General features: G+C 37.0%; 1 protein-coding gene across 1 annotated transcript in view; it reads left to right on the top strand.

The window, feature by feature from the left end:
* KCNH8 (potassium voltage-gated channel subfamily H member 8) overlaps positions 1–26,680 on the top strand; it is a 351,827-nt gene that overhangs the window by 272,576 nt on the left and 52,571 nt on the right. The window contains exons 9-11 of the mRNA XM_010975364.3: positions 8,362–8,561; positions 9,405–9,654; positions 15,417–15,631. Coding sequence (XP_010973666.2) covers positions 8,362–8,561; positions 9,405–9,654; positions 15,417–15,631 — 665 coding nt within the window. The remainder of the gene's footprint in view (positions 1–8,361; positions 8,562–9,404; positions 9,655–15,416; positions 15,632–26,680) is intronic.

Raw genomic sequence — 26,680 nt, forward strand, 5'->3', positions numbered from 1 at the left:
AGAGTTTTAACAACACCAGGCAGTCAATGCTAAGTGCCAGATCAGTTAGGGAGTTCAGAAGCAGTGAGAAATGGGGCCAGGGATTGGGAGAATTTCTTGGAAAGGCAGTGCTTGTGGCAGAGTTGCTGGAGTTAGTATGCTGGGACTGCAGCAGTGGGAACAGGCTCTTGGCTGATATAGTGCCGTAACAGCCCAGGGAGCAGAGGCCAGGAATTCTCATTTTCAGAAGAGCTGCTATGTGCCAGACCCCCTGGTGGCTACTTTATACCCAGTATTATGGCTTATACAATTGCGGCTCTCCTTGCTGGTCCATCTTTCAGCCTAGCAGAATGACAAGCATGTTGCAAACAAACACAGACTACCTATTTAATAGTATTAATTTGCCCGCATTTCTTCTACTCCTGATGGAAATTTTGGGAAATGCTCAAGGCTTAACCTCCTAATTCGATGTTTAAAGAAGAGGTTCGATAATTGAGCTTATTTCCCATTGATCCACTGACTAGAATATAAGTCGTCCTGAATCAAATTGTTAAGGGATAAATTATTCCCTGCTATTCACTGTAAGTAGAAGCTATGATGCTCCACAAAGCCAAATAATATGGGAAATAATCAGGTAATGCCACTTTGTCACTTGTTAAATGTTGCAAATTGTGCTGGTCCAAAACCAGTGCTCATTTGTTAATGGCTTTAAAGCACATAGGTGACTGGAGCAACACTTAGGAAACCACTGGTTTTGATCGGCAGATGGCATCTAAGTAACTCAAATTTATTAATTAAAGCTTCCCAAATTTGTGTCTGTGGGAAGTAACTCTATTATTGTGGCAGTGACCGTAGGCTAAGAGAAATGACACCTCGGTTTTAGTATTTCCTAATTAACTAATTACTTGTGTAATGTTGAGAACTAGTCATAAGAGCTCACAGTATTTTTTTTAATTTTTTTATTGATTTATAATCATTTTACAATGTTGTGTCAAATTCCAGTGTAGAGCACAATTTTTCAGTTATACATGAACATATATATATTCATTGTCACATTTTTTTCTCTATGAGCTACCATAAGATCTTGTGTATATTTCCCTGTGCTATATAGTATAATCTTGTTTATCTATTCTACAATTTTAAAATCCCATCTATCCCTTCCCACCCTCTGCCCCCTTGGCAACCACAAGTTTGTATTCTATGTCTATGAGTCTATTTCTGTTTTGTATTTATGCTTTTTTTTTGTTTTTGTTTTTGTTTTTTTTTAGAGTCCACATATGAGCAATCTCATATGGTATTTTTCTTTCTCTTTCTGGCTTACTTCACTTAGAATGACATTCTCCAGGAGCATCCATGTTGCTGCAAATGGCATTATGTTGTCATTGGCGTTATGTTTATGGCCGAATAGTATTCCGTTGTATAAATATACCACTTCTTCTTTATCCAGTCATCCGTTGATGGACATTTAGGCTGTTTCCATGTTTTGGCTATTGTAAATAGTGCTGCTATGAACATTGGGGTGCAGGTGTCATCCTGAAGTAGGGTTCCTTCTGGATATAAGCCCAGGAGCAGGATTCCTGGATCATACGGTAAGTCTATTCCTAGTCTTTTGAGGAATCTCCATACTGTTTTCCACAGTGGCTGCACCAAACTGCATTCCCACCAGCAGTGTAGGGGGGTTCCCTTTTCTCCACAGCCTCTCCAGCATTTGTCATTTGTGGATTTTTGAATGATGGCCATTCTGACTGGTGTGAGGTGATACCTCATTGTAGTTTTGATCTGCATTTCTCTGATAATTAGTGATATTGAGCATTTCTTCATGTGCCTATTGATCATTTGTATGTCTTCCTTGGAGAATTGCGTGTTCAGGTCTTTTGCCCATCTTTGGATTGGGTTGTTTGGTTGTTTCTTATTAAGTCGTATGAGCTGCTTATATATTCTGGAGATCAAGCCTTTGTCGGTTCCATTTGCAAAGATTTTCTCCCATTCCGTAGGTTGTCTTTTTGTTTTACTTATGGTTTCCTCTGCTATGCAGAAGCAAGAGCTCACAGTATTGAACAGTTTGTTCATTTAATTCTCATAACACTATGAAATAGAGGTTTTTTATTGAACTGTAGTTGATTTGCAATGTTAATTTCTGATATACAACATAGTGATTCAGTTTTTTATATATATATATTCCCATATTCTTTTTCATTTTAGGCTATTACAAGATATTGAATATAGTTTCCTGTAGTCTATAGTAGGACCTTGTTGTTTGTCTATTATATATATAGTGGTTTGTATCTGCAAGTCTTGAACTCCCAATTTATCCCTCCAAAAAAAAAAAAAAAGAAATAGAAGTTATTAACCCCCCAATTTAGATGTAAGGCAACAGAGGTTTCGTGAGATTAAATGCTAGGATTCATTAAGACCCAGCAAACTTTTTGTAAAATACCCATTTCATTATATATGGTAAATTGATTTTATTCACTTAATTTCTGTAAATATACACAAATAATTAATTTTAAAACTTTTTCAAATATGTGTTACCATGAACTCAACTCTAAGGCATCTTATTAGGAATCCCCACACAAGGCTGATGAAATTGCTAATGACTTAAGATGCAATATTTACTACAAGAGCAGGCAGGAGCAGTGTTAAACATTGCAGGTGTGTGCCAAAACCCCAGGTAATGATCTCGGGCAGAGGCACTCACAGGCTGAATGAGGAGGGGGGATGTAGGGGAAGCCTCCACCTGAGCACCTGTAGTTAAAGAGTGTGTAAACCACTGATTTATGGGAAGAGTATTTGAAACTATCAAAAAGAGATTGAGCAAAAATAATGAAAACAAATTCATACCTAGACAAATCTGTGTGAGCTTTGAGAATACCCAAAACAAAGAAATAACCTTAAAAAGCTTCAAACAACTATTAGAATTAATAAATAAATTTAGTAAAGCTGAAGGATAGAAGGTCAATATGCAAAAATAATTGTATTTCTGTATACTAGTAACAATTAGACAATGAAATAAAAGAAGGTTATAAAAACATCAAATACATAGAAATAAATGTTTAAAAATGTGCAGTACTTATTACACAGAATACTACAAAACATTAGAAAATTTACAAATGGTTTAAAATAATGAAAAGATATACAATGGTGATGGTGTTAAGTAAGACTCAATATTGTAAATATTCCAGTTTTATTCAAAGTAACCTAAGGAGTCAATGCAATTTCAATTAAAGAAAAAAGCCAAGATGTGTGTTTGTGTATATGTATGTGCCTGTTTGAAAATTGACAAGCTGTTCTAAAAATTATAGGAACTGCAAAACTAAAACTGGTACAAAGCAATTATAAAGAGGAACAAAACTGGAAGATTTATGCTGCAGATATCCTGATGTGTAATAAAGTTACAGTAATTAGGAAAGTGTGGTGCTGGCTCAGGAATAGATAAATAAGCCAATAGAATAGAAGAGAGTGCCAAAACCTGCCCATCTACATTTGGTCACTGTATTTATGACGCTGGTGGCACCGTAGTGCAAGCGGGGAATAACAATACTTCCAATAAATGTTGTTGGGTCACATAGATATCTACACGTTGAAAAACAACCTTGACCCCTCTTAAAACTGTAAGTTGAAACTAATTCCAGATGGATTTTGATCTAACTGTGAAAGGGAAAACAATAAATCTTCAGAAAGGTAATATAAGAGAGTATTTTCTTGACCTCGGATTTGGCAAAGGTTTCTTAAACATGACACAAAAAGCTCTATCCATAAGGAAAGACTGATAAAGTGAACTGCAGAACTTCTAATTATCAAAGGGCATTATTAAACATGTGAAGAGGCAAGCCACAGATAGAAGATGTTTGATACATTTGTCTGACGAAAGCCTTTTCTCTATTCTATGTAAAGAACTCTTACAAATAAATAAAAGCAAGACAACTAAAAAAATCCATAAAAAACTTTAAAAAAGCACTTCAAAAATAGATCTCCATACCTGAATAGACAATAAGTATATAAAAAAGTGCTGAACGTCATTCATCTAGGATATGCAAATTAAGATCAAAATTAGATAGCATTTGCATTTACCAGAATGGTATACTTAAAAACACTGACAACCCTAAGTGTTTGAGAGGATGTAGAACATCTTGACTTCTCCTGTATGGTTGATGTGAATGTCAGTTGGTACAAGAGTTTGTCAGTATTTACCAAATCTGAACTTATCTGTACCCTGACTCAACAATTCCATTTTTGAGTGTACTACCCGATAAAAAAAGGCATGCACATACACATCAAAAGACATACACGTAGGAGCATTACTGTAAAAACTTCAAACTGCAAATGCCCATTAATAGGAGCATAAATAAGTAAATTGTGAAATAATTATTCAATAGAGTACAATAATGAGAATGAATGAACTGTTACGTCATGTGACCACATGGTTAAGTCTTACCAACTCAATGGTGGGCAGAGAGGACAGACACAAATAAGTACATTATTGTATGATTTTGTTTAAAGGAAGTTCAAAAGTAGGCAAAGCTTATTGACTGCAGTATAATTCATAACTGTGGTTACCTTTGGTGAAGGTGCTGGTTAGTGTCTGTGAGGGGGACACCAAGGAGGCCCTGGGGTGCTGATCCTGTTTATTTATCTGGGGGTGATTCCATAGGCCTATCCGCTGTGAGAAATTTCAATGAACTATACATTTAACATTTGTGTCATTTCTCTCAATGTGTGCCTTTGGTATTAATTTTAGCTTGCAAAATTAAAATTGATGAGCTAAAAATAATACTGTAACTATCAATGGGATGGTTAGTGGAATGAGAAAGTGGGCAGCAGTGAGTTGAGTTTCTCACCTTTCATGCCAAGTTGTTTTTTAGGTTTTGTCTTAATCTGATAAGTCAAGCAACAGAAGTGAAATTATATGATCAAAAATATTGGTGATGATCACAAAAAGATGTAAAGGAAATAATTCTGAAAGGTTGCCTTTGGAGAGTGGGATGGGAATGACGGGACAGGTTTGATGGGACTGAACTGTTCATCAAAAATTTTCTGAGCTACTTACTTATGATTATAAAACTTTTTTAAAGAAAGCGTCAAACTGCCAGAGGTTCATTTCAGTTCCATAAATATTTATGGTGCACTAAAATTATGCCAGGCACTGTGCTAGGTGCTGGGGAAACAAAGGGACTCAGATATGATGTTTCCTTCGTGGAGATCACAGTTTAGCCGTGGAAATAGGTACTTAGGCAGGTGATGTCCCTTCTTTTCCCATTTCAACTTCTATGATAATGCACACTTTGAAAAGACTGGAAAAGCCACATAAAAAAATAAAATTACGTATAATTCCGTCACCAAAAGATAGTCTTTTCAGTCTTTTTATACATGAGGACTCATCACTGAGGACATGTCCAGTTTAAATGAGGCATGGCTGTCATGGAAGAGATAGAGTGAAATTCTCAACACCCAAGGCTTCCCTTGGGTCCTTTTAATCCTATATACACTATCCTGACATGATTTTATTGGACCCATATGGGCTACGGTGCTCACAAATTCACTGTTTTTAAGATGTCTCTACACCACCATTTCAATTCATCATTTAGGAAATTGTTCTCACTCTCTGTTTTCTCTGCCACCCACAACCCAGTGTATTTGTAGCAAGGACTGGAAAATTCCAGGGCAATAAGTAGGTGAGAGAGAGGAACAGGGCAGCTGGGATTACCCAAAGCCGGAGCTCTGGTCTATTTACAGCAGGAGAGCACGGTCCCTCTGCAGCTTCTGAAGGCGCTGCGAAGTAGTCAGCTAAAGAAATCAGGAATGATGTTACACCTCAGGACAGCAAGGCTGCCCAAAATCCAGAGTGGTGGGAGGGAGGGAGAGCGGGGCAGGGAAGCAGGAGGGAAAAGGGGGAAGGAGAAGGGAAAGACAAGGCAAAAAGAGAAAACCAGGCAGCCTCCAAGAGTGCACTTTCATTTGAGGTCTGTTTACTTTCCTCCCGGATCCTGATTGTTGGGTTTCCTCCAAAGACCTGATACTAAGATGGTGTTCTACAAAACGCATTCTCTACAAGACTCCTCCAGAAAGAAAAAGAGCCTCCCACACACTCGGTGGCAGGCCTAGTGTGCTACTTGAGGAATTATATATATCAAATTTGCAAGGAATAAAAGGAAAAGTGAATGATAACTTCCAGACTGACCTGGATATAAAAGTTCTTGAGTCAAACTTCCGTAGCAGATGGAATGATTTGGCCTGACAGTTACACACACTCTTTGCCAGTGTGAAAGTGATAACCAGTGACAGAGAGGCAATGATAACTTTGGAAACCGAAAAACTAGGAGACTAGGGTTTTAGTTTTTAACTACTTAAATTGAAAGTGATTTCCTATGCTGAAAATTTGAGATTTTGAGATTATGGTGCCTCAGACATAGACTAGTGCTTTCCCACAACACTTACGAATGCTGCCATTAATGCAGCAGTTCATTTTATTGATCATGTACAATTAGGATGCTAAATGGTCTGAACATACCACTTCTCCTACCTGAAGTGCTTTACACACATTATAATTAAACAAAGCAAAGTTAAAATCATACACATAATTAAGGAAAGCCGTGTTAAAATAAATGAAATAAAATTGTTCTCGGTACTCAGTTTAATCTCCATTAAAGACTGTTACTACATACTCTTCCAGGTGGTAGGGCTTCTGAACACGAAGCACATAAGCATATTAATGGAGCCTGAAATCGGTGTTTAATTCCTTTCACTTGGAACAGAATCAGTTCTTTTCTTTGCTGAGTGTTCATCATAAGTAGAAATCTCCTTCCAAGTAAAATATTTAAACAACAGAACCATTGTGCTTCTAACACCATACAGAATAATGAGCCTCTCTTTAGAATCTACTAACCGTGCAACATGAAGTTGTTTAGCAATGTATGTTTTTCCTAGGATATTTTTAACTCTTTGGAAGACATTTCATTTTTGACCATTTAAGAAGAATATGTGCATGCATGTAGCAGGCATTTATTGAATATTTCTTGAATTTCTTTCATCAAGAAGTTATTTCCATTTCTTATAGTAAGGTATAATGGAAAAGAATCTGAAAATATATGTGGATCTGAATCTCTTGGCTGCACACCTGAAACTAACACTGTAAATCAACTACACGTCAATAAAGAAATAAAAAATAAAACACTATCACTACAGTCACTCAGCTATTATAGGTAAAAATCGTGCAATTAAATAAAAAAGCAGTTATTTCCACAAAGAATTACTCTTAGTTATTTAAGAGGTTGCTGGAAAACCTTAAATCTGGGTTTTACCCCCAAATTTTACACCTTGGAGCATCCTGAAAATTTATAACACTTTTTACTTTCATGGGAAAAACTAACATATTATATATGTTATATATATAATATGAACTCTTTAAATCCTGAAATAACCCTTTGAGTAAAGTACTATTGTGTCCATTTGCATACAAGGAAATTGATAATTCCTTGCAAGAGAATTATTTATCTTGCCTGGCTTACAACAATTAGGAAGGGGTAAAGCCAAGATTTAAATCCAGTGATGTCCGATTCTGAAGTCCATGTTTCCCCTGCAACATTATATTGCCTCCTGGATATAGACCCTAAGTTTAACCCTATTCTGTTCACCTAGCCAAAATATTGAGACCTTCCTTGTTAATATGGGATGACTTTATTGGCATAGTGACCGTATTTCCATAGAGAAAGGATGATGTATAACCTGATAAAGAATTTTAATCCCAGTGTTAGATTAGGTTGAGATTAGTATAACAAAGATTACTAATTTCTAGTAAATGTTGGGAAAAAAGAATTCGAATTGGAGCTATTTTGAAATATTCAGGATGTAATAAACTGACACATCTGCACTAATTTATCTGATGCTAAGAAGCTTTTAACATAGTTCTTTGGACATTGAGGTTTTGATACAGGGAACTTCAGATAGATCTTAATAGACAAACTACTAAATTTTTAGTCTTTTTTTTTTTTTAACCAAAAACTGCAGAAACCAGTGATTTCACCCAACCCCCGTGCTCCCGACCTCCTTGTCAATCCCATCCCAAGATGGGAATCAGGGCTGAAATCTGAACATCACAGAGAGTTGGTCTGCCTGTCCATGTGGGCACACTTGGCTCTCCCTCCCAGTCTCACAGACCCAGGTGGGTCCAAGCCCTTCTCGCGCTACCTGCTGGCGTCCTCCAGGCCATCCCTGTCCCGTTTGACTAAAGACTACTGTTCAGTGCACAATCCTCACGTCTTTTCTGACTTCAGATCCCTAGCCAGCGTGCTCTGCCAATTTAGGATATGCAGACTGTACATTTATACTCAAGGAGGGAGCGCCTCCATCCTGGTTCTCTCCCATTGTGTGCTGTGTTTTCTCTAGCCTTGATGCACGCCCTGGTGTTTGGGAACGTGACGGCGATCATACAGAGGATGTATTCCAGATGGTCCCTGTATCACACTAGAACGAAGGACCTGAAGGACTTCATACGCGTCCACCACCTGCCCCAGCAGCTCAAGCAGAGGATGCTTGAATATTTCCAGACAACCTGGTCAGTCAACAATGGAATAGATTCAAATGAGGTAATGTTCATTTCTCACGTTGACATTTTCAGGCAGAAAGCACATATTCTAAGGTAAAAGTAAGGTGCTGTAATGCAGGTCTCGAAAGTGAAGTACACCTACACCAACCAACTTCTTTATTTCATTGTTTTTAATCCCTCATGACCCCAATACATCTTTCATATCCTCTGGCTTACGTGTTCATGGTGCTACTTTTGATTGGCTCGTGTTTTACATTAACTTGGTACTCTGGTCAGTTAGGCAGACTTATTTTCATTCTCATTGACCTTTGAGGGAACCAATTCTTATGACAGTTGAATGGTGTAATCATGGAATATTAGATTAATCAAGTTAATGTCTGCCTTTAAAACCAACAAAACGTATATATGTTTCTCAGCACATGTGTTATCTTTGGACTTCCAGAAACACTCCATATCATCACTGTAGAAAAGGTGTCCTATAACCATTCCACCAACTCCCAGTGAAACCAGTAATCAATATTTTTAAAGTGATTATTTGTTTTTTCCTCTCTTCAGATGATCATGACACCAGAGGAAACACTAGAGGGTCCAATTTCCGTATCTTCTGTCTTTGTGAGAAGCAAGTCACAAGGAATGATATGTTTCATTCTAGAGTCTTTTATTAATTTATTCTATTTCTCCAGACTTATTAACAGCTGGTTATCCAATAGCTCACAACTGGGATCACAGTCACTGAAAAATCTCTCCAGGATTATTCATACATATATTAGCACATCTGGACTCTGGTTGGTCCCACAGTGGGGAAGAGCCCCTGTTGTCTTACAGTAAATCAGTCACACAGGACTCACTCCAACTTGGTTCCCTCTTTTATCTTCTTTGACAGCTTTTGAAAGACTTTCCAGATGAGCTCCGTTCTGACATCACTATGCACCTGAACAAGGAAATCTTGCAGTTGTCCCTTTTTGAGTGTGCCAGCCGGGGCTGCCTCAGGTCTCTGTCCCTACACATCAAAACCTCCTTCTGTGCCCCGGGGGAGTATCTGCTGCGTCAGGGAGACGCTCTGCAGGCCATCTACTTCGTGTGCTCAGGTTCCATGGAAGTGCTTAAAGACAGCATGGTCCTGGCGATTCTTGGTAGGTCTGTGTTGAAAAGCTTCGTGAGACTTTGGAGCATAAATTAAGGAGTTAAAATGGGGGAAAAATGCAATTGAGAGAAGGAAACTTATGCATGAATATGTGGACTCAGGATTCTTATTCATATGGGTTTGTTTTGCCAATTTTTTTAATTTGAGGGGAGGTAATTAGGTTTTTAAAAATTTTATTTTTATTTTAATGGAGGTACTGGGGATTGAACGCAGGACATCATGCCTGCTAAACGTGTCTACCACTGAGCTATGCCCTGCCATTATTATTATTTTTTAATTCTTACTTTTTATTGACGAGTAGCCAATTTACAATGTTAGTTTCAGGTGTACAGCAAAGAGATTCAGTTATACATTTGCATATACGTATTTTGTTTCTTTTCCATTATGGTTCATTACAAGAAATTGAATATAGTTTCCTGTGCTATACAGCAGGTCCTTGTTGTTTATCTGTTTTATATATAGTAATATATATGTATCTATTAATCCCAAAACTATCATCATTATTAATTGTTATGCTATGTTTTGAGTTTACACTGTGCTGTTAAAAAGCCAGCAGTATAAATATTACCACCATTTTACAAGTGAATAAATAGTATCTTAGTTAACTCACTTTGTCCCAAATAATAAAGCAAGAGCATGAACACAGTTCTTTCTGATTCCTGAGGCAGATTATGAATTAAGATGTAGACAGCCTTTGGGTGAAGCAGCTGATCTGTTTTCAGAGGGCATTTCTGCATTTTTGTGGAGAATCAATTTGGAGAAGAACATTGAAAATTAAGTTTTACCTGTGCTAGAAATGGCACAAGAAATGATTACATATTAAGAATAAGCTCTCATAGCATTCATTAACCCAATACTGTCAAAGAGACTACAGGTTTGTTTTGTTTTGTTTTGTTTTGTTTTTGCTTCCTCAAAGAAAACTCATAGGACAATTTGTGAAGATTTTGTACCACAAAATTGACTCCAGCTATGAAGACACAGTTGGTGTTCACCGAAATGTACAAAGTCAGCTGACAAAAGATGACACGCAGGGTTAATGCAGAAAAATTCCCATCTATAATTAAGTGAACTTCTTTTAAAAATCACTTTCATTTGTCTGTTTATTTATTTATTTGACTAATATTTTTGAGGGCCTATGAATGAATCAGGTACTGGTCTAAGCAGCAGATTTTGAACACCAGTGTAGTACACCAGTGTTTAGAATTTGTGTTAATAAAAATGGGCTAATACAGCACTTTTCATTTGTTTTTAATTTTCATATTTAAGAACAACTTAACCCTTTACAAAATATTTTCACATGTGGGATCTTATTTAAGTTTTTTAGCACAAAGAGACAGGTAAGAGACATATTTTCTTATTTTTCCAAAGTCAAAGCTAATCGAGGTCTTCAGACTTTGTATCCAGTGCTTTTTCAACCTCTAAAATAAGCCTGAAATCACTAGATTTTAGCTAGTAAGCCTCGAGACAAGTCATATTTTGGAAAAGAGAAGAGAATTAATATTTACTGACTCCCTAATAGGGGCCGGGTGTTTTATGTCCATTATCCAATTCAAACCCTATTAGGTTTTGTCATTATCCCCAACTAGAGGTGAAGAGATGAGGGCCAGCGAGGGGTGGAATACCAGTGTGCTTTTCATTGCTTCCCATCAACTTCAGCTGACTGCTTGCCAGAGGAAGGGTCGGGCTTGCCTTCCAAAGCTTGGGCTCAATTCTTGATTCACCCCCTTATGTTTTTTTACTTAATAGAAAGGCATGGAATAGCAACAAATGAGGAATTTGGGATTAGCAGATACAAACTTGTATACACAAAAGAAATAAACAACAAGGTCCTACTGTATAGCGCAGGGAACTATATTCAGTATCTTGTGATAACTTACAAGAAAAAGAGTATGAAAAAGAATATATATATATATATATATACTGAACCACTGTCATACACCAGAAACTAACGCAACATCGTAAATCAACTATACTTCAATTAAAAAAAAATAAGTTTATTTATCATCAGCTTGGTCAGCTCATTATCAGTGTGAGACTTTATGTGTGTCTTTTTCAAGTGGAGAATTTAACTTTCTTCGTGCCCACTTCCCAACTGTGACGTTAAAGACCAGTCATTCTGTCATTTTTATTATAAATTAAAAGTGACAGTAATTTTAAAATTTGCTTCAAAAATTTAACTTCAATCATGCAGTATTTTTCTGTGGGTTTCCTTAGTACTGCTGAAAGTTTTACAACCTGTCTAGTAACACAGCCTGCTTTTAAAAGGGCATATAGTTACTTTTCCATAAATGTATAGTTTGATATACATGTAAGCAAATTAATGCACCATTTTAAAACATATGTAATGTGGGTTTTTTTAGGGTAAATTTTTAATTCACCAGAAAATTATGGTGAATTTTTAAATTTGGTAACCCACACAATTTAAAATTGTGGTGAATTTTTAAATTTAACAACTTGTAACAATTCAAGGAATGGAATACAAAGGCATTTTCTATAGCATTACATCAACATAGGTACAAATTTGATGGCTTCTATGTAAATACTGTTGTTTGTAATGCATGATTCAGTCGCATTTTCTTATTTTAAAAAGTTCTACTAACAGCTGAAAGAGTTAATCCATTGCCTTTTGCTTCCAGCCCCGATTTCCTCCGTCAATTGAGACCCATAATTAACGTTTTCACACCTTTGCTGCTTCCATGTATCTCTCAGAAGTGATGTAAACGCACATGGCCATTCTAAACACGCCTATGTGGTATTGGGACTAAATCCAAACAAAGCTAATAAATTATTAATATTTTCTCTCTGTGGTTAACATTCTTTCAACAGAGATTGACTGTTTTACTTTCCCTATGGTCATATTGTCTTATGGGCCAATTTAAATCAATACTGACTTTGATCAACTTAAGCATATGGCTTCACAGTTGATCTATAGATATTTAATAAGCGTTCACTCTGCCAACAAAATAAATTAATATGTAATGTTGTAGGGGAAAGTATCACCAAACAGCTGTCAAGCCATAATTTATTCAAGCAATTCCATCGTCCAGTCAGTTCATAAAGGCATTTCTTACTCTGATGCCTGGGGAGTAAGTTGACGTACAGGGTTTGTTACAGGGATAGATTTGTTCTCCTTATACACCTTCATTTCACGTCCCGGTAATTGTGTTTTCCCACCAGTTTCTTCATTGTGGTTTAAAAGGAGATGGCGAAGCACTGATAAAAGCCCTCTTCACAAATGGCATTAGTCTGCCTAATTATAATTAATCGTAAGTTATAGCTCTAACCAGGATGGTTTGCAAATGCATCCCATCAACTTCTCTTTCCCCGATGATAAGGCAAGCTGATTAGCAAGTATCAGTAACGGAATTCTGAGCAATGGAGACTGTAAGGGACCGTAGAGATCTTCTTTTAGAAGTAAGGAGACTGAAACCCAGTGTAATTAAGAAACTTAGATCTAGGTTCTACATCTAGACAGTGAGTAATCCACAAAACCATAAAATTAGTAATTAGTAAGGATGAGAACCATGTCCCTTGCCAGGGCTCAGCACAAAGTCTGGCACACATGTCAGTGCTCCATAAATATTTATTGGATAAATAAATCAGCTGGAATTCTTTCTAGGGTGTCAAGTTTAGCAGGATGCTGGTGCTGTTTTAATAGCTGGGATCACTGTGGCTGAAATCACCATACTCTAGTCACCCAAGCTATGAAAGTGTAGCAGTCCTAAAGTTATTCCAAACATCAGTTGCTTAATAGAAAATGTGAATGGTCATCGTAGCTAGGCAGTGCATCGCGATAAATTCTCCTCAGATACACAAAATTTGAAAATTTGCTGTATGCCAGTCTTCCTGGCTGTCTTTACATCTTGCATCAGTACCCAACTTTGAGTTTTTGAACAGCAATTTAGATTTCTAATAAAACATGCAAGAAGAAAAATTGTCAAGTTTAACAGTCTTGGTGTCAATGATAAATCAAGAATTCTTCAGTACCATGTGCTGTTTATCCCCTTAGTGTCTATAAATACAGATTTCTTTTTTTTCTTCTTCCAAATAGGCTCAATTTCGAGGTTTAAATTCAATATTAATTCAAAGATAATACCTAGAAATAAGTCAATAATTTACAATTTTTTGATCTGCCAGAAGTATTTATGAAAAGCTCAGGTATTCATGATTAATTTGGCATGTCTCCTTTTACTGTCAAATATAATAAAATTGACTTTCATTGAAGCCTGCTTCATGCCAGAGACTTTGTTTCTAGAAATTCTGAGCACAATAAAAAATAAAAATTTAGAAGTTAAAAAATGTAATTGGATTAAGGTTGGCCGGGGACAGTTTGTTCTATAACATTCCGAAGAAATTGTTTGTTAGTTTTGGGTGGGCCAACTGTTGGCTGTTAGTTCCCTATGAAATAGAGCAGAGTGACCATTAAAAAAAATAAGTTAAACCCAAGGCAGAACAACATTTGAAGACAAAGCAGAAATGCTTAAGTTGTGTCCTTAAATCTAACGCCAGTGTCCTTTATGAACTTGGTCAGATTACCTCAGCTTTTCACCTCAGTTTGAGAACTGAGTAGATTTTCTTTTGGATTTCTCTCATGGACACCGAGTGAATTAATGGCTCTGTCTAAAATATAACCCAAGCTGCCATCAGTTTTTTTGTTAACACTTCCAGTGATGTGCAACTTCCTGCTAAGTGAAACTGATTCAAACCAATTTTAAGATTTTAAAGATTTCAGTAGTTGTCCAATATTATCTAATCAGCAGACTCAAAGAAGTGAGCTATTCCCAGGCAGGTGAATTCCAACCAAAGACTGAAAGGCAGAGGAGTTACAGATGAAATATCAGAGGGCACTGTCTGTGGGGTGCAGCACAGATAACTTGAATGAAGTAATGATAACGTCCTCTCTTCTTGCAGTGGCCTGAGTGATGAGCTCAGAGCTTTTATGTTTTGTTTCTTTTTTTTTTTACTGGAGAAAATGGGATTTTACGCTGTCACAGGGCATTAAAACTATGACATGTGTTTTGCCTTTTTATGTAGTAACCTCCATTGTCCTTCATGCCCAATGGCTACCTCTGCCTCTCAGCTTCCTCCTCCCACACCACCCTCCTGCCTTGTAGACATATTGAGAGAGAAATAAAACAACCTGAGTATATTAGAAAGCTAAGGTGATGCTTGTATTATTGTCCAAATTGCTAGAATCAGAATTTTAATACATCTCCTGATGGTCTCACCTCAGAATCATGGAGCATTTTTACAGTCAGAAAAACCAAGCCATTATTATTTCCCTTAATGGTTAAAGCAACTGTGATTTTTTTTTAAAATGTCGACTGCTTTGTCTCAAGTCATTTACTGAGTCCTGTGAGGGACCTGTCAGGGTCTCACCTGTGACCTACAGCTCCTAGCTCTAGGGCTCCTGGGCTTTGTTCTCTAGACCCGTTTTCTCAACTGAGGACAATTTTGCCTGCCAAGGGACAGTTGGCAATGCCTGCAGGTATTTTTGGTTGTCACCTCTGGGGGTGGGGGGATGTGCAATGCTGCTGGACATTCTACCCTGTACAGAACACCCCTCCAACACAACAAAGAAATATCGGGCCCCAAATCTCAACAATGCTGAGGCTGAGAAACCCTGCCCCAGAGAAAGGCACGTCTTCTCTTTCAGTGTCATTTCAGAGAAGTGAAGCCTGTAAATCAAACAAAGTTACCAGTCCTCAGCTTGCTTCTAAAGAAATATGTCTCTTTTTTCACTCTTTCAAGGGAAAGGGGATTTAATTGGAGCAAATCTATCAATTAAGGACCAAGTGATTAAGACCAATGCGGATGTGAAGGCGCTCACCTACTGTGATCTCCAGTGCATCATCCTCAAAGGGCTCTTTGAAGTGCTGGACCTTTACCCAGAATACGCTCACAAGTTTGTGGAAGACATTCAGCACGACCTCACATACAACCTCCGAGAAGGTCACGAGAGTGATGTAAGTCTCACTTCTAATTAGCGCAGCGACCTAAACACACGGGCAGTGCCTGGAGATCATTTATATCAGGAAAGGCACCTGTCATGACCTCACTTCAAAAAGTCTCTGAACAGATAGCATCTGACTGTCCAGCAGCTAGCTGAGCAATTAGATAATTATCTAGAAGTCAAACCTGGGTTTTGTTATCAACATTTTAGAAAAGTATTATTTATGGGTGACTTCTTTTAACTCGGTTTCTTTCTTGTTTATTTTCCTGTGCTTACAACCAGAATCAATTTCAGTGACATATAATATTTAGCTAGAGATGTGTGATTTCTCCTGAATTTAAAGATTTCCAGGTAGAGTATGTGGTTCAGAATTTGCTGTCTGTAATTGTTCACTACTCCACTGCTTGGCATGCATCTTGCTTAAGAATATCTTTTGTTGTTGTTGTTGTTGTTGTTGTTAACCGATTCCCAAAGCAGTCTATCTTAAAATGACTAAATATGCATGAAAACATTCAAGCCAAAGACTGGCACACTGAAAGCATAATGAACATTTTATGAAATTATATATTTGCTGCCTGTTTCAGTTTATACAAACAGCGTCCCTGTCAAATATGTCCTTTACTGCATCCTGTGATTAAGCTGCTCGTGAACATGACTTCATTAGATGTGTCAGAGAGACAAATGGTCTAATAGGAATGATTGTTGAAAGGCAAGCCAGAGCATGTAGGCATAGCAGTCTGTATCAACAGAAACCTTGATCTGCTGCCTTCAGCTTTGTCCAAGGTATTTGCCATAGTCAGTTTTTCCCCTGGGGGTCTGAGAAGCTCTGGTTTTGATGAACCCATAGTGGGCAGACATTTTGTTTGTCATCAGTATTCTCCGCTTTGAAAGACAGAATCCAAATTGTGTATTCCCTCATCTTGGTTGAGTTTATCAAATGACAGTCAGCACATAGATGGTACCCCTTTCTGAAGTTCAAGATTACCAGTTTTGAATGTGCTCTTCTCTCCACTGACAACAGCAAACAGCAAAGGAAGTATCAATATTATTACGAATCTATTTGTGCTAAGTACTCTGACCATCTGAAACATCCCCTTTAATGCGTAAAATGACTATTTAAGGTAAGTGTCGATCAGTTTTTATGGGATGAAACCAGATGCAGAATGGTTAACGAAATATGTGTGTGATCACACAAACTTGTAAGTGGCGGGAACACAGAATGGGCACAGGTAACATGTCATTTTAAACTCTGTACGCTACGAGTTACGTTGCCTCTTCTTGAAGACTCTTTTCTTGTCAGTCCTTCCAGTAGATCAGGTTTTAAGACAATAGGTGCCTTTTATGTTCCCCATGACAGCCTATTGTGACAACTGTTTTTGAATAGGATGGAAGCAACCAAAAAAAGGAAAAAGAAAGGAGGGCAGAGAGAAATAGCCAACATTCCTTAGCATGGACAAGTGGACAATGTTAGAACGCGACCCCTACTTTCTATTTGATTACATTTAAGGTCCTTATCTTTAGTCGATTTTTGATCCTCTTTTTCTCTTTGCTACAGCATTAATCACACTGATTTTAAAACTCCAATATCTGAATTGCCTGTGGGACTGTTTTCATTCTGTTATTTCTTTTGGGGTTTTTTGGTTTGTTTTTGTTGGGGTTTTTGGGGGGGGGGTTGGTCATTTGGTCCCGTTTTCTTAGCAGATGTCATGATTTTGTTTAAATGTAGATGTTGCTTAGGAAAAAGTGTCTGTATTATTTTCGTCCAAATAGGGTTATATTTTCTTTTGGCGGATAGGTCAAGTACCAGCAAGTCACCTTCATCCTGTCCACAGTCCCTCTTTGGCCTTGTTAGGCTGATCTGTTTCAGTTCTGCCCTTACTCTGGTGGTGTAGCCCTCACTCATAAGCCATGCTTTTTCAGGAGCTCAGCTAAAATTCTGAGATGTCTGCCAAGGCTCCTCCTATATGGTGAACCCGAAATTCACAGCCTCCATCTCCTTAGCACCACATACATGGCTGCTGGAATCTCTGCTCCACCATTCAGCCTTTCAGCGGCTGTTTCCGTCTGAGTTTCTTGGAGCACTGCCCTGTGTGTGTCAAGTTAGGAGCTGGCTAATGGTCAAGGGCCACATTGATGCAGTTAACCTCTTCTCTGGGACTGACTCCTCAAATCCCAGATGGTTTGGAGCACCTGAACGTCCTCCTCCGTCTCCTCCGCCAGTAAGACTCCTTTCATTCAACAACGAGTCCCCCTCACAATGAAACAGCTGATGCCCTGGGGAAAAAATACGTGGATAAACGTGGTGCCCACACTGCTGTGCTCCCCCCCCCCCCCACCCGCCAGGGATGACAGCCCTTTGAGTCTTACTTTGCTCTCCAATGCTCTCAGTTATTTTTTGTATTTTGTCTATGTATTTTTTACTGGAGTATCAGTTCAATATAAGTATTTCATTATGGCTGGAACTAAAAGTGCTGTTTCTTTACAGAGGGCTCCTGAGCTACATTTATAAGGGCAGTTGTTCTGTATTTCCTGATCTTCTGTCACTCAAAGCTTCTATGTACATATATCTCTAAGATCCTGGGATGCTGTGCCTTCTAAAGACTAAGCAAATTTGAATCACTGTTACCCATAGTTTTATACTCGGAGGGGAGAAGTCTTGTGCTGTTTCTGAGGATATTATGACTTTAGAGGAAGCTTATATTCTGACATTTAGTGGATTCCTGCTCTCTGCTCTGAAACTCTGCCCTGGTGTCAGACTAATGTGGAACCCAGCCCCTTTCCTTAATTTCCACCCACACGCAAGCAAAAATACCCAATCACACAGGGTTTCTGACAGGTTGAAGCCTTTGTGGAAGGCTGGTCACTGGGCTCTGGAAGGAGGAACATTTGCACAATGGAAATGCAAACCACATGAATGCAACTTCGCTGCAAATCCTGTTCTTAAAACTTCTGTGGCCTCTCTGCCATGTTGTCCAGGCCTTTATCATCTCTCTCATCTCTCTCCTCCCCTCTCTTCATCCTTTCCCTTCATCCCCAAATCCCCCATCGTTGCTGACACATACTGCTGATCTCTCTTTGATTGCCTGTGTCTTTCTGATTTCGCCTTCTCGATATCACCCTTTATACCAAGTCACTCATAAACTATCAAGTAACAGAGGTACCAGAACACCTGGGTGACGAGAAGACTGATCGTCAACCCGTTTTGAAATAAAGAACAAAAAAAGCATCTTAAGAAATAGTCAAAATTTAGAGGATACGTGCATGTTGAAGTGAGGTATGACTCTAGGACGGTGATAAATGATGTGACTTTAGAATGGTGCCCCATCCAGTTCTCATAGGAAAATTAATTAAGATGTAGAAAATATTTTCCAAGTCTATGGAAAGGGCAGCTAGCACTGTTCCGACCTCATGCTAATTATGCGTTTTATGCACTCAGCGTATTTTCTGTGTTTGCCCTTATTTATATTTCCTGGATGACCCCAGTAAAGACACAGATTAATGTAGCTACTTCTGTCTATGGAGATTATGAGAAATTTGCTTCCCGGCTTCTCGTGGTAAAGCCTATAAAACTGATTTTAGCACAAACTAGTTGTTGGCTGTGAAATTTAGCATGCCTTAATGTAAGAATTTTGAATTTGTGGGAGTGATTGACGAATACCTAAAATAATCTGTTTCAAAAAATTAATAACACGAACACACTGAAGACCAGGTACTGGTAGATGTATCGCCTGTGTTTGGCACGTGGTAGGCACTGACTTGCTGGTGTGGTTGTGAAGCAGCAAATGACAATGGTTGTTGAAAAAAGATGATCAATTCTCCAGTTTTACCTTACTAGGGGTTACTCGAAACCTATTCAATTTTAAATGTGTTGGTTACCTCATTTTTTCCTTCATTTTTTCCACTGTTTTTCATATAACCTGATCAGCATGAAAAAATAAAGTCTCCTCCTTCAGTCTCTCCCATCTTTAGTAAAGGGAGAGAGACCTTCCCGGGCTCCTGATGGTCAGTGGCCTCAAGGTGAAGATCTTTGAACTCCCATCTCTACAAGAGGGTACACCGAAGTTCAGAGAAGTTTCCTGAACACAGACAAGGGAGCCCGGTGCTGACCCATAGCCACTCCGAACCCCAGCATTCATCCCAATACCCCAATTCCCCCACCAGCACACACTGTCTCTGCACACACCCATGATTAGTGTAGTTACAAAACTGAATACTCTAGAGTCTTGACATTTAGAAACATAATTAATGAAAAACGTCCCAGGGTGATAGTATGCATTAAATAAATTGTATATATTAAACATAATTAAATGTAAAAGTTTCACACTAACAGAAGAGTCAGCTTGCCCTCACCAGCCTGTGGGAGTTGCAGGTGTGTGTATGTGTGTGTGCAGCTGCTGAAACACCTCTCTCTGATGATGACAAATGACAAGTGATACAGTGGTCCTCCCTGCCTCTATTCTTTTTCTTTACATTGAATTATAATTAACAAACAATGTTATATTAGATTAAGATGTACAACATAGTGGTTCAGTATCTTTAGATACTATGATCACCACAATAAATCCAGTTACCATCCAGCACCATACCTAGTTGTTACGACGTCGTTGACTATATACCCTTTGTGTATGTTACATCCCTGTGACTTATTTATATTTCGTAGCTGGAAATTTGTACCTCTTAATCCTCTTCACCTATTTCATTCAACCCCCAACCTTCTCCCCTCTGGGATCCACCACTTTGTTCTCTGTATCTAATAGTCTGTTTCTGTTTTGTTTGTTCTTTTGTTTTGTTTTTTTAGATTCCACATATAAGTGAGTATATGGTACATGTTTTTCTCTGTCTGACTTACTTCACTTACCATAATACCCTCCAGGTTCATCCATGCTGCTGCAGACGTCAGGATCTTATCATTTTTATGGCTGAGTAATATTTCATTGTATAATATAACACATGTTCTTTATCCATTCACATATCAGTGGACACTTAGATTATCTCCACGTCTTAATTATGGAACTAGTGCTGCAGTGAACATAGGGGTACATACATCTTTTCAAATTAGGGTTTTCATTTTCTTCAGATAAATACTCAGAAGTAGAATTGATAGATTGTATGATATTTCTATTTTAACTCTTTTGAGGAACTTCCATACTGTTTTCTGTAGTGGCTACACTAATTTATATTTCCACCAACAGTGCATGAGAGTTCCCTTTTCTCCACATCCTCACCAGCATCTGTTATTTGTTGCCTTTTTGATGATGGTTCACCATCAAATCTTTTGATGAAGATCACACCTTCTTACAGGTGTGAGGTGATAACTTCCTGTGGTTTTTATTTGCTTTTCCCTGATGATTATTGATGTTGAGCATCTTTTCATGTACCTGTTGGCCATCTGTATGTCTTCTTTAGAAAAATGTCTGTTTATAGGTCCTCTGCCTATTTTTTAATTGGGTTGTTTGGGTTTTTTGATAGTGAGTTGTATGAGTTCTTTATATATTTTGGTATCAATCCTTTATTAAATAATATCATTTACAAATACCTCCTACCATTTAGTAGGTTGCCTCTTGGTTTTTTGGTAGTTTTTCTTCACTGTGTAAAAAGCTTATTAGTAGGATGTAGTCCCATTTGTTTTATTTTGCTTTTGTCTCCTTTACCTGAAGAGACATCCAAAAGACTATTATGGAGACCAATATCAAACTACTGCCTATGTTTTCCTCTAGGAGTATTATGAATCAGGTCTTACATTGAAATCTTTAGTCCATTCTGAGTTTATTTTTGTATATGGTATAAGAAAGTAGTCCAGTTTCATTCCCTTGCACATAGCTGTCCAGTTTCCCAACATTGTGTATTAAAGAGACTGTCTTTCCCCATTGTATAGTCTTGCTTCCTTTGTCATAGATCAACGGACTGTATGAGGTGGGTTTATTTCTAAGCTTCTCTATTCCATTCCATTGATCTCTGTTTTTGTGCCAGGTTTTGATTACCAGGTACTATACTCTTTGATTACCAGCTTTGTAGCAGTTTCAAGTGTGGGAGCATGATACCTCCAGCTTTGTTCTTCTTTCTCAAAATTCCTTTGGTTATTTGGAGTCTTCTGTGGTTCCATAAAAATCTTAGGGTTATTTGTTCTAGTTTTGTGGAAAATGCCATTGGTGTTCTGTTGGGATTGCATTGAATCTGAAGATTGCTTTAGGTAGTATGAACACTTTAACAATATTGATTCTTCCAATTCATGAGCACAGTATAGTTTTCCATTTGTTTGTGTCATCTTCAGTTTCTTTCCTCAGTGTCTTATAGTTTTTAGAATACAGGTCTTTTACCTGCTTGGTTAAATTTATTCCTAAATATTTTAGTCTTTTTGATTCAATTATAAATGGGATTGTTTTCTTTATTTCTCTTTCTGATAGTTTGTTATTAGTATATAGAAATGCAATAGATTTATATATATTAATTTTATATCCTGCAGCTTTACTAAGTTCATTTATTAGTTCTAATAGTGTTTTGAGGATTTTCTATTTATAGGATCATACTAGCTGTAAATAGTGACAGTTTTACTTTTTCCTCTTTAATTTGTTTGGCTTTTTTCTTTTCCTTGCCTAATTGCTATAGCTGCGACCTCTAACACTATGTTGAACGAAAGAGATGAGAGTGGGCATCTTTGTCTTGTTCTTTATTTTAGAGAGAAAGCTTTCAGCTTTTCATCGTTGAGTATGATGTTAGCTGTGGGTTTGCCATATATGGCCTTTATTATGTTGAGATACATTCCCTCGATGCCCATTTTTTCAAAAGTATTTACCATAAATGCATGTAGAATTGTGTCATTTTTTCCCTCTATCTATTGAGTTGATCACATGATTTTTATTTCTTGTTTTGTTAACGTGATGAATCACATTGATCAATTTGCAAATGTTGAACCATCCTTGCATCACTGGAATGAATCCCATTGATCATGATATGTGATCTTTTTAGTGCATTGTTGAATTCCATTTATTAATATTTTGTTGATGATTTTTACTTCTATATTCATCAGGGATGATATTAAGCTGTAATTTTTGTGTGTTTTCTTTGTCTGGTTTTGGTACTAATGTAATGCTGGCCTTGTAGAATGAGTTGGGAAGCATTCCTTTCCTTTCAATTTTTTGTAATAATTTGAGAAGAATAGGTATTAAATCTTCTTTAAATGTTTGTTTGATTTTACCAGTGAAGCCATCTGAACCTGGACTTTTGGTTTTTGGAAGTTTTCTTCATTACTGATTCAATTTTGTTACTAGTAATTGGTCTGTCTGAATTTTCCAGTTCTTCCTGATTCAGTCTTGGAAGACTATGTTTCTAGGAATTTATCCATGTATCTGGGTTGTTTTATTTGTTTGCTTATAATTGTTAATAATGTTTTCTTACGATCCTTAGTATTTCTGTGGTATCAGTTGTAATTTCTCCTCTTTCATTTCAGATTTTATTTATTTGAGCTCTTTTTATTTTCTTGATGAGTCTGGCTAAATGTCAATTTTGTTTGTCTTTTCATAGAAGTAGTTCTTAGTTTCATTAATCTTTGCTAATTTTTTTTGTTTGTTTCTATTTCATTGATTTTCACTCTGATTTTTACTATTTCCTTTCTTCTACTAACTTTGGACATCACTTGTTTTTCTTTTTCTAGTTCCTTTAAATGCACCTTTAGGTTGTTCACTTGAATTTTTTTTCTTTTCTTTCTTTCTTTTTTTTTTTTATGTAGGCCTTTCTTGCTATAAACTTCCCTCTTAGAACTGCTTTTGCTGCATCATGTAGAATTTGGAAAGTTGTGTTTCCTTTTTGTCTCAAGGTATTTTTTAATTTCTTCTTTGATTTCTTCATTACTCATTGATTGTTTAGTAACGTGTTGTTTAGTCTTTACATGTTTGTGGATTTTTTTCAGTTTTCTTTTTATAGTTGATTTTTAGTTTCATACTATTACGGTCAGGAAAGATCTTTGATATGATTTTAGTCTTCTTAAATTTATGGAGATGTTTTGTGGTCTAACATGTGATCTGTCCTGGAGATGCTGCATGTGCACTTGAAAAATATGTGTATTCTGTGCTTTTAGATGGAATATTCTGTATAGATGTGTTAACTGCATCAGAGCTAATGTGCTACTTAAGGCCGTTGTTTCCTTATTGATTCTCTGTCTTCATGATCATGATGTAAGTGGGATATTATTGTATTTCTGTCAGTTTCTCCCTTTATTTCTGTTAATGTTTGCTTTACATATTTAGGTGCTCCTATGTTGGGTGCATAAATGTTTTACAAATGTTATATCTTCTGGTTGGATAGACTCCTTAATCATTATGTAATGCCTTTGTCTTTGGTACAGTCTTTGTTTGAAAGTCTGTTTGTCTGATATGAGTATTGCTACCCCAGCTTTCTTTTCTTTTCCATTTGCATGAACTATCTTTCTCCATCCCTTCACTTTCAGTCTGTGTTTGTGTCTAGATCTGAGGTGAATCTCTGGTAGGCAGCATATGGATGGATCTTGTTGTTTTATCCACTCAGCTAGCTTATATAATTAAAGTAATTAAATTCATAGTAATTTTGGTGGGTATATGCTTATTGCCATTTTGTTAATTGCTTTATGCTTGGTTTTGTAATTATTCTCTGTTCCTGTCTCCTCTTACTTTATTCCCTTGTGGTTTGATAGATTTCTTTATTATTATGTTTGGATCCCTTTCGTTTGATTTTTTATGTATTTATTGTGGGTTTTTGGTTTGTGGTTACCATGAGTTTCATATATATTGACCTGTATATGCAGCCACCTATTTTGACCTGATAGTTGCTGAAGTTTGAAGATATTTTATAAGCACTACATTGTTATTCCTCCCCACCAAGTTTTATTTTTTTTGTATTTCCCTTAACTAATAATTGTAGTTATTGGTGATTGTACTAATTTTGTTTTTTAACCTTCATATTAGCTTTTTAAGTGGCTGATCCACTGCCTTTACTGTCTGTCTTTACTAGTGAGATTTGTTTCTTTCATATATTTTCTTATTTCTAGTTGTCATCTTCTCTTTTTTGTTGTTGTTGTCTTCTCTCTTCCACTTGAAGAAGACCCTTTAATATTTCTTATAAGGTCAGCTTAAAGGTAGAGATCTCCTTTAGTTTTTGCTTGTCTGAAAACTATTTCTTCTTCAATTCTGAGTGAAAAGCTTACCAGATAGAGTACTCTAGGTTGTAAGTTTTTCCTTTGAAAACTTTAAACGTATCATGCCACTCCCTTCTGGCCTGTAAAGTTTCTGCTGAAAAATCAGCAGATATTCTACAGGGCAGTTGAGGAGAGGGGTCCTTATATGTGTTCAGTTGCATTTCTCTTGCTGCTTTGAAATTCTCTCTTTGTCTGTAACTTTTGCCACTTTAATTATAACATATCTTGGTATGGATCTCTGTGAATTCATCTTGTTTGAAACTTTCTGTGCTTCCTGGACCTGGATATGTTTCCTTTCACATATTAGGGAAGTTTTCATCCATTATTTCTTCAAATAAGTTTTCTGTTCCCTTTTTCTTTTTCTTCTCCTTCTGAGACTCTTATAATGTAAATATTAATACCCTTGATGTTGTCTCAAAGGCCCCTTAAATACTGGATTTTTTTAAATACTTTCTTCTTTTTGGTGTCCTGATTGAGTGATTTCCACTATTCTATCTTCTAGGCTGCTTGCCTGTTCTTCTGTACAATCCTATCTGCTGTTGATTCTCTCTAGTGTATTTTTCATTTCAGTTATTATATTCTTCAGTTCTGCTTGGTTCTTATATTTTCTAAGTCTTTGTTGAAGTTCTCACTGTTCTCATTTTTCTCCTGAGTTTGGCGAGCATCCTTATGTCCATTTATTTGAACTCTTTATCAGGTAGATTACTTATCTCCATTTCATTAGGGTTTTCTGAGGTTTTATTTTGTTCTTTCATTTAGAACATACTCCTCTGTCTCCTCATTTTGTTTCACCTTCAGTGCTTGTTTCTGTGAATTAAGTGAAATAGCTACCTCTCCGGTCTTGAAGGAGTGGCCTCTGGTGGGAGCACCCCCTGTGTAGACTAACGTGCCTAGCCTTATCTCTGTCCTTATTCCCTTTCCACCCTCTGTCCTCAAGTCTACAGAAGCAGTCTTTCCAAAATATAAATTGGATCATGTCATTCTGTTGCTTAGAGTATTTCAGTGGATCCTCCTGAACTGTTAATAAAATCCAGGCTTATCATAACTTTCAAGATTCTACACATTCCAGCTCCTTCCTGTCTTTCAAACTTATCTGATACCATCTTGGGTCCAGGATTATAGTCGAACACACTGATGTGCTTTCCCTTCCTTACACATGCCAGGCTCCTGCCTGCCTCTCATGCCTCAGGGCCTTTGCATTGCTGTTTTTTTTTTCTTTCTGCAGTGCTACTCCTCTGGTCTTACCTGCTCACCTGCCCTGGAGTTTACCTCCCAGTCACATCACCTTGCTTAAATTTTTCTAGCATTTAACAAAATCTGAAGTTATTTTAATGTGTATATTTTCTTGTTTATGATCAATTTCCTGCCAGAATGTCTATTTTATGTATTCTATTCTATATGTATCCTCTGTGCCTAAATCAGAGCATAATGCAGAATCAACATTGAATATATGTTTGATGCTTGAATGAATGAATGTCAGAAAGTTTACTTTGGGACCTGGGACCTATGTGAAATTTTGAGAAAATGAATAAAGTCCTGAAGACAGACATCTATATAGTTCATAAAAGGAGTCTAAAATGAAATGTTACGTGAATGAAGAGTTATATATCTTAGAAGTAACAAAGCCAGTAGAATTTGAAAGAATATTGAAAAAACAGATAAATTGCAAAACAGCTATTTTTCACTTTTCATAAGTTCAGGACAAGAGGTTTCAAAAGCCATAGAAGGAATTTAAGCTGAATGATAGGGAACTCTTGCAATAGAGGTAACTTAATTCCTCCAGGTGGTTTGATATAGTAAATGGTGTTATATAGTAGGCTGTGTTAAGATGAAAAAAAGATCTGCCTTCAAATCTAGGCTAACACATATATTTTCTGTAGAAATAAATGAATTATT

Source organism: Camelus dromedarius, chromosome 2, assembly GCF_036321535.1.
Source record: "Camelus dromedarius isolate mCamDro1 chromosome 2, mCamDro1.pat, whole genome shotgun sequence".
Taxonomy (NCBI): Eukaryota; Metazoa; Chordata; class Mammalia; order Artiodactyla; family Camelidae; genus Camelus; species Camelus dromedarius.